This window comes from Globicephala melas, chromosome 16 (genome assembly GCF_963455315.2).
Source record: "Globicephala melas chromosome 16, mGloMel1.2, whole genome shotgun sequence".
NCBI classification, from domain to species: domain Eukaryota; kingdom Metazoa; phylum Chordata; class Mammalia; order Artiodactyla; family Delphinidae; genus Globicephala; species Globicephala melas.
In genome coordinates, this window is record NC_083329.1 from 81,381,238 (window position 1) to 81,400,633 (window position 19,396).

Below are 19,396 nucleotides of genomic sequence, written 5' to 3' on the forward strand. Positions count from 1 at the left end.
TGGGCATTAAATTTATCCACTCTCTATATACTGCAGTAGTTTTCAATCTGCAATGAGGTGGTCTCTGCAAATCGGTCCCTAGCTTCTGTTTTTACCTTTTCTGTCTCTAATCTGGTTATAACATCTGTCATTTTTATTCTTCCTCCAAAGGGTAGAGCCTGCTTCTCTGTCTCTTTTCTCTCCCTCTCTGAGGTGTGAGTCGTGTTTATTTTCGCCTCAGAGCTGATGGACAGTTTCTGAGCGATAATCCCGTTCTCCACTCTGCTATTTCCGTTGAGAACTACCCTCGCGTTCACAGCCAGGCTGAAAGACGTGTTCGTTCGCATTTTGAAGTTCCCAAAGTGGACCTGGCGCTCTTCTTGGCTGCTGTCGGCACGGCTGGACATTGCCATTTACTGAGAAGGCCAGCGCGCCCCGGAGCGAACTAGTGCCTCCAGAGCCCCGCCTCCTCCCACCTCGGTCAGCGCGGACGCCGCCAGGTGGATCCTGGCCTCCGGGGACGGTGACCGCCGGTGGGATCACCAGCACGGCCAAACCTCCCCGACGTCCTGCCCGCCCCGAGGGGGAGCCTCTGTACCCCGACTCCCCGCACTAGCCCGTCTCGTCGGGTGGCGTCTGAGGTGACCCTCCCCCATCAGTACTTACAAGCAGCTTTGGGGGCTGGTCGCGGAACCCACCTCGCCGGGAGTGGGGCAGCCCGGGCAGGGCTCGATCGCGCGAGGAGGGCGCGGGGGTGAGGCGGGAGTCTCGAGAGGTTCTCAAGGTTGCGCCGGGGATGGGCGCAGCGGTGGGGGTGGGCGCGGGGGGTACGGGGTAGTGGTCCACGGTGAACCGGGAACGCGGGGGTGAGCGCCGAAGCGCCGGAGGTCGGGTGGGCGCTAAGTGGGCGGGGCCGTAGGAGAGCCCGGGAGGTGGGGCGCCAAGGGGGCGAGGGCGCGGGGCGGGGACGCAGAGAGGGGCGGGGGCAGCGCGGCGGGGAGGGGAAGTGGGCGGGGCGCCGCCGGAAAGGGGGCGGGCCGCGGAGCCTGGGCCCCAGGCGGCGGCGGCGGCGGCGGCGGAGGCGCAGGACTTGAGTGCTAGCGGTCTGGCCGGGCGGAATGAGCGGGCCCGGGGCAACCGGCTCGGTGCGCGGGCTGCGGGTGGACGGGCTGCCCCCGCTGCCCAAGAGCCTGAGCGGGCTGCTGCACTCGGCGTCGGGCGGCGGCGCGTCGGGGGGCTGGAGGCACCTGGAGCGGCTGTACGCGCAGAAGTCGCGCATCCAGGACGAGCTGAGCCGCGGGGGCGCTGGCGGCGGCGGGGCGCGGGCCGCGGCGCTGCCCGCCAAGCCTCCTAATCTGGACGCCGCGCTGGCCCTGCTGCGCAAGGAGATGGTAAGGGAGGTCCGCGGGCTGGGGCGGGGGTCCTTCCCCTCCCGGCTCGCCGTTCCGGGAAAGTTCGCCGGAAGTCCCCGCGACACCCGCCTGTCTCCGGCTCTTTTAACCCAAGCGCCGGCACCGAAAGAGGGACGCTGTCCGCTCTGTGCCCGCGATTGGACCCTCGCCCTGGGAGGGCACCCCTCTCAAAAGGCAGCTTTTTGGAGACCGGGCTCCCCTAGTCCGGCCCCAGCTGGCTTAGAGACCCGGGAGGCGCGGCGTGGGGCTGGCGCTTGGCCTAGGGCCGGGGGCGGCTGGTCACCCTTCCGCAGAGGGCAGCAGAACCCCCGGGTCGGGGAGCGGCCATCGCTGCGCGCGAGGGCTTCAGAGCTGTGTGCGATTGTGTTCTTCTGCCCTGAAGAGGAACAGCTTTTTGTCCTTGCGAGTGTAGACGGCAGATGGGAACAGCCCTCGCCCCTCCCCCGCGCCCGAGGCGGCGCGTGCAGAATTGGATTACGGCGGAGCGGCTCCGGCCCACAGATGGCCGTGAAAGCCACCGCTCGACCTGACCGTGTCCGCGCGGTACGGCGACACCCCGAGCCCGCTCGGGAGGAGTGGGGCGGTGGCATCCTCGCCGTCTGGGTGAAGCCCGTGCAGGTTCTTCAGGTTGTGTCCGGGCTCCAAACAATGGGGCTTAGTTTTTCGCAGTCGTTGGGAAGTATGTTAGGTGTTTGTGGACCAGGACGCACGACTTAGGGTGACGCCAGAAGCAACTCAAGGACAGGGATTTGGGTGGCAGGGAGCCTTTCTCCAGCCTTCTCCAGGCTTAGGCCAGCCTAGAAGAGAACAGAAGAACTTCCAACTTCTAACCCTCCCGCAGGGCCCCTGAGCACCGTCCCCTGGCCACCCTCTCTCTTTTTAGAATTTGCCCATTCCTTTTACCTAGTGCAGGTTTTTCCCCTCTCCTGGCACAGGTAAATACTTTATTAAGGAAATTTGATATATGAAAACTGCTTTTTCCCCAAGAATAAATTTACCAAAAAATTTATAATAGGAATCCTTTAAATATGCGTCGAGTGCATTAAGATATTCTTTAGAAAAATTCAATTTATGAATTTTTTCAGGAGCATATCTGTTCTGAAAACTAAGAATTAAATCTAGAAAAACAGCCTTAACACCTTTTAATCAATTAGACATTGTCTTCCCCCCGCCCCGTGGCTGCCACTGAAGTGATTTCCAGTTCTCTACGAAAAGATTTTTCTAAGCTTCTTACAGAATGACTTAAATTCCAAGCCAACTGTTCTAAATTTATTAATAAACATTAATCGACACCAGCATTGCACAGCTGGTAAGCTGTGTTTTAATTAGATAAATGTACACCGAGTATGTTTACAGCCTGAACTTGGATGCAGCATAAATACGGGGGTGAAATAGGAAGACCCATCCTGGTTAAGTTACCAGAACAGAGACAGGAAAACCTCAGAGAGGTTTTTTCCTGTTGTGAAGCTCTCTCTGCTTTGTGAAAGTGCTTTGGAGTCTCACACACTCCCAAGTGGGAGTAAACATGCCCTTCCCGAAAGTGTTTTTCCAGGTCCCTCCTGGTGCAACTGAAGTATAGCCACAGCCTTCTCATTATGCCTTGGACCAGAGCTCTCTCAAAGCCTAACTATCTGAAGCACAAGGAAAGTAAACAGCCATCTTAGGTCTGTCTGATATTTAGCTGAGAACAAGACAAAATATGGCTACAGGCCTTGACAGGTCCCTTACAAGAAACGTCACGAGGTCTTTCGAAGTACTCTGGTTTTTTGGCTTTTTGAGATTTACTAACCTAGGGCGGTGGGGTCTGAGTGGTCACCTCAAACTGAGGCTCCCACTGGGGGGCCTTGCAAGATCAGAACGGAGAGTTCGTGCCTGAATTATCTGCCTAGTAGTTTGTGTTGATCTATTGACTCTGAAGGCCTGAGGTCAGATCTGTGTCAAGGGACCTAACCAGAAGTCCTGGCAGAATGAAATTAGTTCCTTTTGAAACAGTCCTGTGCCAGCGCAGAAAGAGGGCTAGCTTCCAGCAGCAGTAGTGCGGAAGGCATCAGAAGGTGGCTGATTTTAAGAAGAGAGAGGGTGATAGGACTCTAGCAGCACAGCCAGCCCGAAGGGCGCTCCCATTGGAATAACGCAGGAGTGGACATTGCAGCTGCGAGGGGCCGGGGGCCGGGGCCAGGTGGGTTGCGGAAAGCCTCCAGTAGCAAAGGAAGGGGTTGAGCCGGAGAGCTGGCTTGGAAGCGTTGATGTGATAGCAGGGTGCTGAGGAGGGAGAGCTGGGCCTGGCAGACGCTAGAGGTATGGTCGGGGCAGGTGAGAGCCTCCAGCAGCATGGGGACCCGGGAATGGGAAACAAGAATCAAATGGGGACTACTTCTCTGAAACAGAATCTGCAGGAATTGCTGATACAATGTTAGGAGTCAGGGACAGTGATGCTGAGGAACCAGAGATGACTTAAGTGTTTTAATGGAAAGTACAGCTAAGCAAAACAACGAAAAATTACAGTCCTAGCACCTGGAGATAGTCACTGTTAATATCTGGGTGTATCTCCCGATAGGCACAAGGTAAATGCTTTCCTTACATCGTCTTATTTGAATTTTATAACTTTTCCACGAGAGGTACTGAAAGTGTCTAGTTTAAAAAATATGACTCAGAATTTAAGTAACTCACCTAAGGAGGACAAACTCAACCAGATGTGTCCGGCCCCAAGACCCTGTTTAATCACTGCATTTTAGTACTTTTGGGGGGCACATATTACAAATATTTTCTAGGTCAATGTATCCTATAATGTCTTCCCTCACTCCATAGTGTGCCATTATATGGCAGTAATAACCTTGATAATCCATCATGGGGAAAGTGGGGTTCATCACAGCACTAGGGGGGTCAGGAGGAGTGGCTGCTTATGGGGGAAGGTGGTTTGCCATTACATCAGCGGAAGAGTATGTTAAACATTTCAGAATGTGGAGCTGGAGGCTGGCAGAGTCTGGCCTGGAGATAACTGATTGATGCACGGTGAGGGCAGAACCTGGGGAAGCTGGTGTCCAGGGGCGCCCGTGTGGGCAGAGGTTCTGTCCCATGACTGGCGACGCCCTGCTCTGCTCTGAGAGTGCTGGTTTCCTGTCCTCACAACAGGGTAACTCTGAAGTTCTGTGCTCCTGTGACTTCCCTTTCCCTCCCCTAGCGAGCTCGTTTGGAGAGCTGCGAGGGTCACACAGATGCTTCTTGCTCTTTAGACCTGAAAAAGTCCTTTAAAACAAGAAGCTGAGATTGTTGTTTGTTTGTTTGTTTTCCAACATCAGAGAATAGTTTTGGATCATATTCAACAGATGTTGACCAGGTGTCTGCTAGTTATAAAGTGTTGTGGAGGACACAGAGGTGAATAGGAAGTATCTAGGTGTTAAGAAGCTTATAACATCTGGTAGAGGTGGGCCTCTTTGCAGCAATATGATTGCTGTAGTTTAGACCACTTGTCATTTTTTCATGTCTGAAGACTCTGTATTAGTAATAGAGACTCAGTTTGAACCAACTCTTGCAAAAGGAGAACCTTGTAGGGCTGCATGTGTACAGAGACAGACTAGAACCAGGGTTGATGGGGAACCTAGGAAGGCCACTGTATTCTCCTTTCCCCTCCTTTTTATGTAAAAAATTTTTCCCCTACATTTTGGAATGTGGCTGCCGAAAGTGTCCACACTCCCAGGTTCAGCCATGCTTCGTTTTTAAAAATATTTATTTACTTATTTGGTTGCGCCGGGTCTTAGTTGCAGATACAGGGCTCCTTAGTTGTGGCTCGCCGGCTCCTTAGTTGTGGCACATGGGCTCCTTAGTTGTGGCATGCAAACTCTTAGTTGTGGCATGCATGCTGGAATCTTGTTCCCCGTCCAGGGATTGAACCCAGGCCCCCTGCACTGGGAGTGCAGAGTCTTGTCTACTGCACCACCAGGGAAGTCCCTCAGCCATGCTTCTTACTGCCACTTTGAAAATACTGTGTGGAAGGATGCCAGTGGGTCCAGCTTGGTGGGGTCTGGCCAGCCTGGGCCAGCTCTCAGTGACCGAGGGCAGGATGGTATTTTACTATGATGGTATGACCATGTGGATGGGGTTCGGGGTTGGGCATCCCTCAAAGAAAGAACAATTTGCAGAAATGGAGCAGGGGGCAGCTGTTGGACAGCCAAAATACTAGATGTCTACCGCAGACCTTTTTCTGGATAAGAATACTTTGCCCTCAAGGCCCCCATAGTTTCAAAGATTTTTATCTGCCACGCTGACAGGCTAGCTTGGCTCAGAAGATCTTGGTTGGCGTTTCAAATCCTTGCGTGTGGTTGAAGGACACAGGCGATTCTCAGGGTCCCCAGGGACCTGGCACACGCCTTTCCCTGCAGGGTTCTTCAGAGACCACTGGCCAGCAGCCCTGTGGGGTTAGCGCATCAAGCTTAGGTCCTCAAAAGCGTCCCACGGAAGCGGAGAGACACAACAAGTGCCTCAGCCGTGGGGCTGGGAGATGGCCGTGTCTGTCCTCGGAGACACGGAGTCTGTGTCTTCTTGGGTTCCACTCCTCAAACCAGCAGCACGTTCTGGTAGCTTTGAAGACTCTTGGCCTCATTTTTTTTCTTTTTTTCTTCAAACTGTCCAGCAGTTACTTCGGTCACCCACTTGTGCGTGAGTGGGAAGTCACCCGCGCAGAACTTTCGAGTTCCAGAGCTGCAGTGGTTTGGGTGAAGAATTTAATCTGAGAAAAAGGATTGATTCCTGAGAGCAGCAAGGCTTATCTTTCCCGCATTTCAGTTGAGACAACAGCTAAAGGCCTGACGAGCTTGTGCAGTGAACTGTATTCTAGGAGACAGGCATGAGCTTGAGTAGTCCAGATCCCCGCAGCGTTCAGTCCTCGTCCTACACACGAAACTAGCGTCTCAGAGAGCAGGTTTGAGTCTTTAAATGGGTTTCTGGTTGGAGGTCCAGTCTCGAGCCAGGCCTGTGAAATGCCATCTGAGGTAAGAGCATTAGCTCCCAGTGCAGCGTTCTTGGTCGACCTTGGGCAGAGGTGACTGGGGATGGCCGCTGGCCTTTAGTATTGTCTTTGTGTTTCCACTGGTCTTCTCACCAGTATGGCGTATCTTGGTGTTCCCCAAATGGACCAGCAGCCCCAGAGTCCCCTGTGGTGCTCGCTAAAAATGCAGATTCCTGGGCCCCTTCCTATACCAACAGAATCAGAGTGGGGGAGAGGCAGAATCTGCATTTTTAGCAAGCTCTTTGAGAGCTGGGAAGCGCATGAGCCGGGCATCGAGAGCTTGGATCCTGTTATCCAATTATGTGATATAACTTGGGCAAGCCTCTTCATTATTTTAGGCTACAGGTCCCTTATTGGGAAAATGAGATTAAATGCCATAAAGGATCCAGTTGGCAATAGTAGTATAATTCTTTTCCCCTCATGTTTTTATGGGTCATTGTGGTGCCTATAGAAGACATTTGCTCTGTCATAAAATAACGTGGGGACGGGGGCAGGTCCTCCCTAATGCAGTGTGCTTAGTGCCCCCGAGGACCCTTGCACAGCTATACCTGCTTACAGATCCACTTAATGCAAAGGGCTGGGAGCAGAAAAGGAAGAAGGGTGTAAGTTTGCTATTCTTGGACTTGGTTCATCAGAAATTTGGCTGTCTACAATAGTTCTTAAAGATTTTAGGCCATTCTTACCCTGTGTAATACCTGTCTCCATCCCGGTATCCACCCAATAAAAGCAAAAGCTAAAAGTCTATATGACAGCAGACTTGTGTCTATGGGGTCATTGGCCTGGTTTCATTCCCTTTCAAGGTTATCTCTAAGTGAGATCATACTTATAGTCTTTGTTTTGTTTTGTTTTGTTTTTTGCGGTACGCGGGCCTCTCACTGTTGTGGCCTCTCCCGTTGTGGAGCAAAGGCTCCGGACGCGCAGGCTCAGCGGCCATGGCTCACGGGCCCAGCTGCTCCGCGGCATGTGGGATCCTCCCGGGGCACGAACCCGCGTCCCCTGCATCGGCAGACGGACTCTCAACCACTGCGCCACCAGGAAAGCCCTATACTTATATTCTTAAGATTTGAAGATGTAAAGGATTGAAAGATATGTTTTTGTTCCACTTTCATCTTTTATCTATTACTGTACCTCCCTGTAGAGACTCTAAATTCACATTTTCCCTAACTCAGAAGTCTCTCATGAATAGCGCTGCCCTTCTGCTTTTTCTCCCCCTTTTGGTTAAAGTCATTCATCTGTTAAGTGTGGCTCTAAAAGTGCCCCAGTTGTTGGCACTTTGGGTACCTCTTTGTTTACAGAGCCAGTGCCCAGGCCTTTCTGCACCCTGCAGCCATCAGTGTCTCCCGCTCTGGGCCCGGGCCTGACGTTGCTGTAGATCTTCGAGGCAAGGTGGGCAAGGACGTTCAGAGAGGGCCCAGGAAGAGGGCCACAGTCCTCAGGCAGTTTCTCCCACCCAGCAGCGGTCAGAAGCTGCGCAGTTTTGCTCCTGCAATGCCTGCCTCAGCACTACAGGGACTTCAGAACCCAATTTGAGAAGCTAAATTTTTCACGATACTGGATAAGAAACCTTATGGACAGATCACAGAGTCCCTGAGCAGGAAACCAGCGCTGAGACTGGCCAGGTCAGACGTTTGCCCCCTCTTGCCCAGTGCTGTTCTCCAGAGCCCTGGCCTCCTGTTCACCTCACTCCTTGCCCACATTCTCCAGATGTGTCCAAGTGATAAGTAGGCAGGGCTCACAAAGGCTGCTCCTTCTTTCCTGTGGCTCATTCCCCCACAGACATGACAGAGATGTTCATTCTCCCCCAAGAGACAAACCCTTAGCCTTCCTTGCGGAGCTGCAGAAATTGTTTAAGAGAGGTGGCCTTCTCAGTTTTCATGAGCGCTCTCTGTTCACTTCCGTGATGGGCCCTAAGGAGCCGTGGGCTGGCCTCGTTTTGCAGGTCAGAGAATCCTGTCTTCAAGTATTCGGGGAGGGAGGTGCTGTCCTTGACTGGAGAAGTGGAGGGGGTGTGTGTCCTCTGATCTCTGCTCTCTAGGGGAGGGGTAACGTCTGTGGGATGCGAGGCCTGTCCCAGCCTGGGGAGGCGGGGCTGAGGAAGATTACCAAAATACATATGGAGACTAGAAACTTGGAAGGAGGGTGTTTGGTGTATTCTTAGGTTGTCAGCTGTACTTAAGATTGGCAATAAAATAGCCAAGTTCATGCAGGTAAAGAGAACGGCAAGGTGTTTAAAATCCCTTATAACCACAGATATGCAAATTAAAACAATAAGGTATCATGTTTTACCTAAAAGATTAGCAAAGATTGAAAAGAATGACCATAGTGATGGTGTGGGTTCTGGGAAATAAGCAACATAAAACAGAATGGGCACCAACCTCTTTCTCTTGCTTCTTACGTCAGTTTTCTAAAAAACACTAGGTGCTGACACAAAGTTTTCTGTGTATTGTCCAAGAACTTGGTTTTCTGATTTTTAGCTTCAGATGCTCTTCCTTAACTGCATCTGCTCTTGCAGAGAGGCAATTTCAATTAGTTGGATATCATTCAAGAAAATGACAAAATGCAAGCTAACCTTCAAATGTGTGTTGAGTTCCAACGTGTCATTAGTAAGTCGTGTTTTTTCCTCTAGTCCCACCTGATTTTTAGCCTCAACTGCATACACGTTTGCATTCATCATCTTGAGTAATGAACTTTCAGGCCTTGGACACAAATCCTTGATGAATGGTCTGCTGTTTGTGGCCCCAGGATTGGGGAAGGACTGGAAGGAAGGCATCCCATTCCCCTTCTCTGCCTTCTCCCCTGCAATTTCATTTTCATAAATTTATCTTACAGAAATAGTCACACAAGGGAATAACAGTACTTGTACAAGAATATCTTTTGCAGTGATATATAGTAGTATTCTATAGTAATAATATATAACAGTGATAGAATACTGTATAGTTGAAAAGAATGTGGTAACTATGTAAATAAACATAGGTGTTCAAGGTATGGAAAAGTTAAGTTACAAAACAGCACATGTATACGTGTGTGTATGCATGGTGTCTTGAGGGACATATGCTAAACAGCTAAAAGTGGATATGTTAAGAACAGTGGTTCTTAAATTATGGTCTGAGGACATCCAGGGGTTCCCAGATCCTTTCGGGGGTCCGTAATTATGTGGTGGTCACATTGACAAATGTGATTTTCCAAAATAGTACCTAAGAAAATGTATCAATATTTCAAGGAGCTAAATAATTCAGTGAATCATTTTTCCACATGTTTCACATAACCAACGCTTGACACGTGGTTAAAAGGTCCATTCAGAGTGCGAGACTGGTGGGTTTTAATGAAACAGTATGAAAAGCTCATTGTCCACACTGGAGCCACCTTAAGGATGAGGCCAGGTTTATTTCAACCAAAAAAAGCATGTTACAAGGATCAAGTACAGAGCAGATAAGCCAGAGATTAAAAAGATTTACAAAATCTCATTTATAAAAATGTTATTTATATTAACAATGGGTATAGTGTTTTGAATGGATTAATATTAAAGTTTCTCAGTTTCAATTTCCAATAAGGTAACTACTGATAGGTATAACCCACATAAACAAGAGATCTTGGGGACCCTCGATAATTTTAAGAGTATAAAGGGGTCCCAAGACCAAAACATTTGAAGATTGCTGCTTTAGAGCATGAAATTACGGAAGACTCTTTGTATAATTATGAGCCGTTGACTTTTTTTTTTTTTTTTTTTTTGCGGTACGCGGGCCTCTCACTGCTGTGGCCTCTCCCGTTGCGGAGCACAGGCTCCGGACGCGCAGGCCCAGCGGCCATGGCTCACGGGCCCAGCCGCTCCGCGGCATGTGGGATCTTCCCGGACCGGGGCACGAACCCGTGTCCCCTGCATCGGCAGGCGGACTCTCAACCACTGCGCCGCCAGGGAAGCCCCCGTTGACTTTTTAATAGTTAGAATATTTTATTTTTGTAATCGGGAAAGTTAAGGAATGTACAAAGACGTTTCTTAAAGACAACAGTTGATCGCTTTTCTTCATCTTCACCTAGGACACAACGAGAGGAAACGGGCTTCATTGGTACTATCATTACTTTAGGTTGGAGATGAGCAAGGACGTCTTCATGAGAACTGCTGAGTTGCAGAATGGGCTCCATCCATCAGTGCGGATGCCTTCTGGTGTAAGCAGAAAACTCCACTCAAACTGCCCTTCCTGGTCGAGGAGTTCACGGGAGAGTGTAGAGGTGGGCCGAGCTTTGGGTCTGGCCTAATCCCTGGCGAGGCCATACACCTGGTCTGTTTGCTGACTCTGAGTCACCGGGGCTCTTCCGAGGCAGTCCTCAGCTCAGTGGGGCCACAGTTTTAACAGGAGACGAGGCTGACTGATGTGCATCCCCCTGGGGAGGAGCCGTGTGACGGATGGAAGCCTGCTTAGGGAGCCCAGGATCACAGCATGCCGGGGAGCTCGGGGTCCTGCAGGGGCAGCTCTGTCCAGCTCCGGCTGCTGAGTTCATAGCTTTTTCTCTATTAGATCAACACCGATGAAGCTGTTCTCTTTGACTTTCCTTTTCTAAACAGTATGCAGGTCAGCGTCCTTCTGTCAACACATCCTTTATTCAGAAACCAGATTATGGTCCATTAGTTACTGCTTTATTGCATTCCAGTCCTGTGGGTGCACACTAGACACTCCCATTAAATTGGGGGCATTTACCAAGTCTTGTCTAAAATAAATTTACAAGCTGTTCATTGGATATGCTTACTCATTCATTACGTTTTCAAAAGATAACTTTGAAAGTTCTCTCGTTATGAATTAATACGTATTCACAGTAGAAAATCTGGAAAATTCAGAAAAGCCCCAAATAGAAGGCACTTGTGATCTCAGCAGCTTGCCGCACCGCGGCTGACATGGCGGCGTCTCCCTGTGTCGTCTGTGCAGGCGGGGAAGCTGAGGGTCCGGCATGGACGCTGGAGTCCTGCCACCTGCTTGCAGCCCCCTGCTCTTAGTGAAGGGCCTGCATCTTTCAGGGCTTCAGTTTCCTCATCGTAACAGAATCCACACCTACCTCACAGAACAAGGATGAGGATTACCTATTTGTGTACAGCTGAGATTTTCTACTCCACGGTCCCCAGAAATGAACTGGTTAGCTGGTTAAAAGTTACGTGAGGGACTTCCCTGGTGGCGCAGTGGTTAAGAATCTGCCTGCCAATGCGGGGGACACGGGCTCGAGCCCTGGTCCAGGAAGATCCCACGTGCTGCGGAGCAACTAAGCCTATGTGCCACAACTACTGAGCCTGTGCTCTAGAGCCCACAAGCCACAACTGCTGAGCCCGCGAGCCACAACTACTGGGCCCGCGCGCCTAGAGACCGTGCTCCGCAGCAAGAGAAGCCACCGCAATGAGAAGCCCGCGCACCACGACAAAGAGTAGACCCCGCTCGCCCCAACTAGAGAAAGCCCGTGTGCATCAACGAAGACCCAACACAGCCAAAAAAGAAAAAAAAAAGTTATGTTTTAAGGCTTTTGATAGACATTGCCAGTGAGTCCTCCAGAAAGGTTTTACAAGCATGCAGCCCTATTATTACTAGTTTTTAAAATTAGGAGTAACGTGCTTGTTGGAAAAAAAAATTAAGCAGTACAGAAGGCGGTGAACATCCAGTCCCACTTTCCAGAAGTAAATTCTGCTAACGGACATTTTCTCTTCTAGTCAGAAGCTTGCACATGTGTGTGCATAGATGTATAAAGTGAGATCCTACTAAACATACTATTCTGTACCTTGAACTTTCGTGCCAAATGGTGTGTGTTGGTCAGTGTCCTACTCTAGTGCTTAGAGAGCTGCTCTGTCTTTTAAATGACTGCCTGGTTTTTATTGTATGACTATAATATAATTTCTTAAGTCAAGTTCCTATCATCCGTTATGTTCCGAACTAAACTTTTACCCGACAGACTTTTTCCGCGTCTGTCCCCATATTTTGGGGCCCCCTGTACTGTAGTTCCCGATTCTATAGCTTAACTTTGCATCTGTACATCCCTCGCCCCATGTGAGGCGGGGTAGTTTTCATCTTAGGTTGAGGAATCACAGCGATAGCAGATAGAGGACTACCAGGGGAGAGGGCTCATTGCCCACACTGGCACCAGATCTGCTTCCCCCTCCCCTGGGCCCAGGCTCCTATACGGAGCTGGGTACAAATAAGGCCATTTCCTTGTATGTTTGTCTTGTTTTCTACTCACTGCTGTGTTTGGGAAGAAGTTGCACCAGTGAATTACCCCAAATTTTGTTTTTAGTTACTTCAGTAAAACAGACTCTTTTTCTTAAATGTATTTTTGACTTCTGAGAAAATCCTAAAATTTTTCATGATGCTTTGTTTTCAATCAACATAAATCTCCCATGAAAGTCTTCTTGCATCTTCTAGGCCTTGTACCCTAATGGTAATGTTTCTATTATAATCTGAAAGTCAGGAAGAACTTCCTCCTCAACACCACCCTCCAAAGATATCCAGAGGCTGGGTGACCCCAGACCCAGCTGGGAGCCACCACCCTGTCTGAGGTGTATGCATGGGGCCAGCCCACTGTGAACTCTTGAAACCGTCGCGAGCGAGGGCTGTTCAGGATTATCCGGCCCCGTCGTTGGAGATGCCACGGGTTGGTGAGCACCTGTGCGTGCAGCAGGCAGCGTGCAGGGAGCTCTGCTCGTGGGAGAAGTTCAGGAAGGAGGCAGGAAGCCTGACCTGGGAGAGGAAGGAATCACGCTAGCAGTTTAAAGAGATGGAAACGAGTGGCTTGTTCTGAATTGTCTCAGGTGTAGACCAAGGGGCTGCAAATGGCAGGGTCTTAGAATTCTGTGTTTTTCTAAACTGAGCCTGTCTGAATTTTTCAACTGCACTTTCAAATAAGAGCTGCATTTTCTGAATCCAGCTGTGAATGAGGAGAGCAGCTGTCCTTTAGGGACCCGTGGGAACACGTCCGTAAGGTGACAGGCTTCTGCTCGCAGGGTGGGGACAGTGGCGAGGGTTAGTGGGCTTGCTGAGGGCATGTTCCCCTGCCTAGCCCCGCCCCCCCCCCCCCCCACCGCCGCCTCACTTTCTTCGGGAAGGATGAGAAGTTCTTGTTCATGGGTGATTTCATCATGTCCTAGAACATAATGGCAGTTGAGTTCTCTTGGCGCCAGTGTTGAGAGCCTGCTTTCTGGCCTGTCATGAGTTTGTCTTCCAGCTGCAGATGGCTGGCTCTGTAACGAGCGCTCAGGAAGGAATCTTGGTTTTGTGCCTTCTCCTGTCAGGCAAGAGGTGAGTGCTTTTTTGATGACGTGGCGAGAACCACGTGGTCTGTGGCTTTCCTCAGGGGGACCTTGGTTTGGAGCCAGGGGCCTGCGGATCTTAGTGCGACCCACTGCCAGAACGCTGCCAGGCGTCCTCTGGGAGGGCACCGAGGTCTCCACAGCAAGGCGCTTTCCCTCAGGCAACCAGTATCCGAGTTTCCTCTGCAGGGTTCTGCGCCGGGTGCTGAGGGACCCAAAGGGCAGATGGGTCCCTGCCATCTGAGCTCCTTCTACAGTAGGAGAAGGAAGACCGTGTGTGTACCCACAGCATAAGGTAGGGAGTGATAAATGCCATGAGACAGGCAGAGGAGGCAAGGGAAAGCAAGGAGCGCTGGTGGCTGAGCCCATCCGGGTCTGAAGAGTGGAGGAGACCCTGGGGCTGGGCTTCAACAGATGTAACTGGAGACAGCCAGGGGACACTCGGGGTGAAGGGGCCTCAGCCTGAACAGTGCATGAGGCGCAGGGGAGCAGAGTTTCAGACCAGATCAGGGGATGCTGCCTAGGGATTTTCAATTTACATCTAGAAAATTCAAGTGAAAATGTCTAAACAAGCGCAGCTGGGGGAGAGGGGGGGTCCTGGCTAGGAAGCTAGGTTGTTCCTAGCTTCCTGTTTACTTGCCCCATGTCCTCCTAGCTAATCTGGAGGATTGCTGGTGAATCAGAGGAAGTGGAACCTAGCACCCGAAGAAGGAGGCCCCGAGAAGCTGGGTGGGGTGTGGGCGTGTGCGTGCACGTGTGTTGTTTTTAAATCCCTGCAATCCTGCTCAGTTAGTCCAAACGCTTGGCATCCGCCGGCTTGTGTAACAGGCATGTACAGGGCTGCGCTGTATTCCTAGGCTGGTCAGACTTGGTTTCTAGGCCAGCTTTCTGCCCGATGACAAGGCAGCTTTGTGAATCACCAGCCGCCGCGGTGCAGAAAGGTCCAGGTCATGATCCGACTCCCAGCCTAGTGCGTCTCCCACGTAGGCCTGGGAATGCCTTGGAGAACATTGGCACCTAAAGAGAACAGCCTGGAACCTCGCTTCGCGGGTAGCACGGCATCGTGGGAGGTCGGGGCCGCTGCAGCCTGTCAGGGGTTGTAGAGCCGTGGAGCCTAGTCTTCTGCCTTCACCTGTGCCCACTGCATTCCAGTGGCCCAGCAGGGTGACAGACCTGGGCCAGTAGCATGTCACTCCCTGGTACTTCTTTTTCCCTTAACAGTTTTGGGATTCCCCCAACCCTACTGGTATCAGAGTGACCCAGTAGAAGCATCTCCAGGATTCTGGATGAATGTTTGCTATGACTTTCAGAGCAAATACTGGTGTGCTCTCTGGAAGGTGTGATGACTTCCTTTATTAAAGTTTATGTCCCCTGTATAAAATCCTAGAGAAGGTAGGGCCGTGTGAATTTGCCAAGTCTGAACCTTGTGGCTTGGTTGTTGTATTCAGATCCCGATACCGTGGAGGAGGCTTTGGAAAGGCCAGAGGAAAGAACTAGATGGTTAATAGAACAGAGTCATCACGAATAGTGGAAGGACTGAGGATATTAGCTCGGAGAAGGCAAATGGTTTAGGGGGTGAAGGTGGTGGAAAGAGATTATCCTCAAATATTTAAAAGGTGGTTAAGAAAGAGAGTAACTAAATTTGTATGTGCAGCAGCGACACATAGCATCTAAGGGCTCGCAGAGTTTGACTTGGTATAAAGAATAATTACATCGGTTTGAAATGAACTAGCTGGTTTGCAAGGTCCTCCTTGTTGGGGTTTGAAGTAAGACACGGGAGGGCCTTTCCTCCTTGAGAGTCTGCAGTTACCACTGCTTCCCACAAAGCAGGCTGACGGGGAGAGCGTGCATCCAGTGTGGCCGCCCCGGCGACGCCACGCACACCCCGGGCCGGATCAGGGCTCAGCGGGCGGAGGAATGAGGCGGCACGCGGGCGCTGCCCTGGCCGGAGCCCCGAGGTCCCTGCCATTCCTTTCCAAGCTGAAACCCTGCAGGCCAGCAGAGTGGAAAAGAACAGTGAAGAGGGAAACAAGGGTGGCAGCAGCTGCCGCTCTTTTCAGGAGCTGAACAGTTGGTCTGCGGTGCTCTCGCAGCTTGGACCGGGCCGGCGGGCGGGCGCCCGGGGCGCGCCGCGCCCTGGATGCAGCGCCGCGCCCCGGATACGGCGCCGCGCCCCCTGCCGGCCTGCGGTTCCGGGCGCCCAGGACAGTGCCTACACGTGGCCCGGGAGAGGCAGACGGATACTCCCGTCAAGAACCCTGGTTCTTCACTAGAACTGGACTTCAGGATCATCTGCATAATTTTTAGAACACAAATGTCAGGGACCCACTCTTCCGACATACACACGTATATTGTGCGCGCGCGCGCACACACACTCATTAGGAATAGTGGTGGTGTCTTGACCCGACAGTGGGACATTGTGGCCGCCGGTCACCTCTTGGTTTGCCTTCCCTGTTCAAGGTGTGCTTTGGAGAGTAGGATGCCTTGGGGCACGTCTGTCCTTCAGGAAAGCCTTCTCCCAGGCGCTCGCCATTCGTTGAGGACTAAGGAGCGGTGGTTTAGGACACAGAGCCCCAGTGTTTGCGTAGCCACAGATTATCTGGCCCGAAGCCTCCGTTTATTGACAGGTTGAGGGCAAGGGCCTCAACAAAGCCATGGAAAGTGCCGGAGCTGGGCCTGGAGGCCACGCCCCCGGCTTGTGGCGAGGTCTCTTCTTGGGAACAGCTTCTTTAGGAGTTCTAGGTAGAAGGAATTCTAGAATAAAGGGAAACGCTCCAGAAAGAACAGGACCCGCATCTCCGTCTGGGTCTTCCTTTGAACGTCCTGGCTATAATGCAAAGGCGGTGCGAGGGGCTCCGTTTCTGTGGTCTGTTCGGCTGTACTGGAGAGAGGGCTGGTGACTGGGCGTGGTTGACGGTGTGAAGAGTGACCTGGAGTTTATCGCCCAGTCTTGTCACCAGGTGACCGCTCCTTCCTGGGCCCTAGCTTCCCTTGTGCAGAAAATCTCACTGCTGGGTAATATTAAAGACTAACTCCTCTGATACTCCCTGCGGTTTTCTGTGGACTGTTCCCTGGGCATCGCGACCCCTTTAGCCTAGCGCTTGATACACAGGAGGCATTTGACTCCTGTTTATTTAAATGGCTGATATTTCATTTGATCCTCCCAATAGATTAAGAGGAAGTATTCCATTTTGTCATCAGGTGAGGCATAGAGATGATAAATCTGGCATCTTGTTTAGAGTGTCTCCCCTCGAGACTCCGTGAGGTTTGCCACCCGGCAGCACTGCTCAGTGTTCCCGTCACCAGTGGCCTCAGGCCTGGGGCCCGAGTCAGAACCCGCAGGCTTAGCAAGATCCCCAAGTGGTTCTCATGCACAGGAAAGTGGAGATGCGTTGGTCAAGGCTGCATTTCTAGGTGAATTAACCCTTCTCCCTTTGGGATTGATGGAAACGTTGCATCCGTCGCCTGTCCTGACTGTGCTCTCTTCCCTGGGATGGGCCGCGGGGAAGGGAGGAACCTGAGGGTAAACAAATACGTGACTTTCAAATGTTCTTAGTTCTGTCATCACTTGTGGAAATAGTTCCCAGGAGAATCTGGAGAGGTCCCGGGTCTCACTAGGCTGATTCGGTGGCCGCTGTGGCGAGTGATCCCACAGCCATCTCGGGAGGAGGTGTCCTCTTGTCCAGAGGAGAGGGAGTCTGACCACTTGTGAGCCTGGAGACGGAGCTGGTTGGAGGGTGCGCGCTCCAGGGGGCAGTGTGTGACACTGACTGGTGAGCCACTGGCGGTGGCAAGGAGACTGTTGGCCCAGGGAGGAGAGACGGCCGTAGCAGGGCAGGCACACGTGGGTCTTCTCTGAATCTGATCGTGGCAAGAGGAAATGACACCCTTGAGTCTTGCCGTCCAATGTGAAGCCAGCTGGGGCTTGCAGAATGTGCAGAGCTGTTGCACCACAGGGCGTGCCGGGGCCCCCCCCCCCCCCCGCCGCCCTGCGGGTGTGGCCCTTCCCTGACATGTTGAGTAACGTCTGAGGCGTGGGCATCACCTAATTAAGGTTTTCTCAGAACTGGAAATCCGAAGCATTCAGGTGATGCTCTGCGTCGTTTGCCGCGTGGATGGAATGTGCAGGCGCGAGCAGATGGCTGGCTGAGGGTACAGCTGAGGTGACACTGCAGTGCTGACTTGTCGTTTTTACCTGCCTGCCCCTTCCCTCAAGGTTGGCCTCCGACAGCTGGACATGTCCTTGCTCTGCCAGCTATACAGCCTCTACGAGTCCATCCAGGAGTACAAGGGAGCGTGCCAGGCTGCGTCGAGCTCAGACTGCACTTACGCTCTGGAGAACGGCTTCTTCGACGAAGAGGAGGGCTATTTCCAGGAGCAGAGCCCCCTGCACGACAGGAGGGAGCGAAGCCCCCCGAGGGACCCCTCACCGCCCGTCTCCCCGCTCTGCAGCGCCGACTGGATCCTGGAGTCCATCTAAAGGACCCAGGAGGGAGGCGACTGTCAGCGTGTGCTTCTCCTCTCCTCCCCCGCTGCGGGCATCCCTGGGCCAGTGGGACCTGTGCTGCCCGTTTAGTTTGCAGGCAGGGAGATCTGCCTGGGCGCGGGGCCTCGGGCCATTTCGGGGGCCGCTTTCTACTGAGGTGACCTGGAGGCGTTCAGCAATCTCCTCACAGCCTGGCCCTGAGGCCCTGCGGCCAAGGATTTGTACTGAGAGCATGATGAGAGGGTCCCTGGAGAAGACCTGCTCGGGTATTTTGTGCGAGATGAGAGGACCCGTGTGTAGCTGGCGGCTTTCTCACAGGTAGGGTTTGCCTCCAGTTTACAGTGTAAGAGAGCGAACACTTCCCTGCTGCCCTTCCTCGGTGTGTTCGACAGCCCTTCTTGCTGTTTGCTGAGCTCCGAAGCCACTGGGTTGAGCTGTATTTATTTGTCAGCTGCATTACTCATGGTCCAGTGACTCAGTAAAAGCTTTTCCCTGAAACAGTAAACATTTCAGGTCACACCAATCAAGAGAACTGCATTCTCTTAACCTGTCAGAAATTTTTGTATCATCGTTTGTCCATCAGATGTGGGAGGAAGGAAGATAGTACAAAGATACTTCAAACCGGGGGAAAAACTGGAGCAAGCTGTGTTTTGTGTCTCTCGTGGGAAGGCGGTGAACGTTTCAGGTTTAAAGATTCTGAATGTCAGCTACTATGTGAGACAGCAAACTCTTCCACTCAAAACGGTCGCCACCTTAAGCCTTACTATATTTATTAAAATCTTTCCTGCACACTTTACGCTTTGTAGGTTACAAGTGAGGATAAAATGCTAAACTGTCTGTGGTTGTGTATCGATATTATTTTGGTCTGAATTAAGAATCATCAACTTGAATGCGTCGAATCCGATCAACTGCTGAAAGGAAATTGCAGTTTGTTTTCTTGCCATTAAGAATCTGAAAGCAGCTTTATTCCTCTCTTAGCTCGTTCCTGGAGTTGTTTTATCAGTAGACTGCGGCTGACAGTTCCGTCTCAGGGCTGTTCAGTCACTGAATACTCTGGGCCCCTCGCCTCTCTTCTCTTCTCTCCTTTGGTGCAGTAGTTGCTTATTAGCACCTCTTTGGGGTCAGAGAGAGGACGTAGAACTCACCATCGTGAAGCAGCATGTTGACAGCCTGTCATGTACACAACCCCATGTCAGGGATTGGGGTGATAGGCAGAGAAGGAAAAGCCTTCCCGCTCA

The 19,396-nt window shown here is 51.8% G+C and overlaps 1 protein-coding gene and 1 pseudogene across 1 annotated transcript; one reads left to right on the forward strand and one right to left on the reverse strand.

Annotated features, from left to right (window-relative positions):
* The first annotated feature begins 1,060 nt into the window (after nt 1-1,060).
* Nucleotides 1,061-18,154, forward strand: FAM89A (family with sequence similarity 89 member A). The gene is made up of 2 exons (XM_030839517.3): nt 1,061-1,370; nt 17,889-18,154. The coding sequence occupies exons 1-2, from the start codon at nt 1,098-1,100 to the stop codon at nt 18,150-18,152; spliced, it is 537 nt and encodes a 178-aa protein (XP_030695377.1). The 5' UTR covers nt 1,061-1,097; the 3' UTR covers nt 18,153-18,154.
* LOC132593662 (short coiled-coil protein B-like) lies at nt 5,945-9,070 on the reverse strand (annotated as a pseudogene).
* Nucleotides 18,155-19,396: the final 1,242 nt, after the last annotated feature.

Excerpts from the sequence above, each read along its gene's own strand:
- FAM89A (XM_030839517.3), top strand. The coding sequence starts at position 1,098 with ATGAGCGGGCCCGGGGCAACCGGCTCGGTGCGCGGGCTGCGGGTGGAC. Across the intron at positions 1,371-17,888 it reads CCCTGCTGCGCAAGGAGATG|GTTGGCCTCCGACAGCTGGA; the intron begins GTAAGGGAGGTC and ends CCTTCCCTCAAG.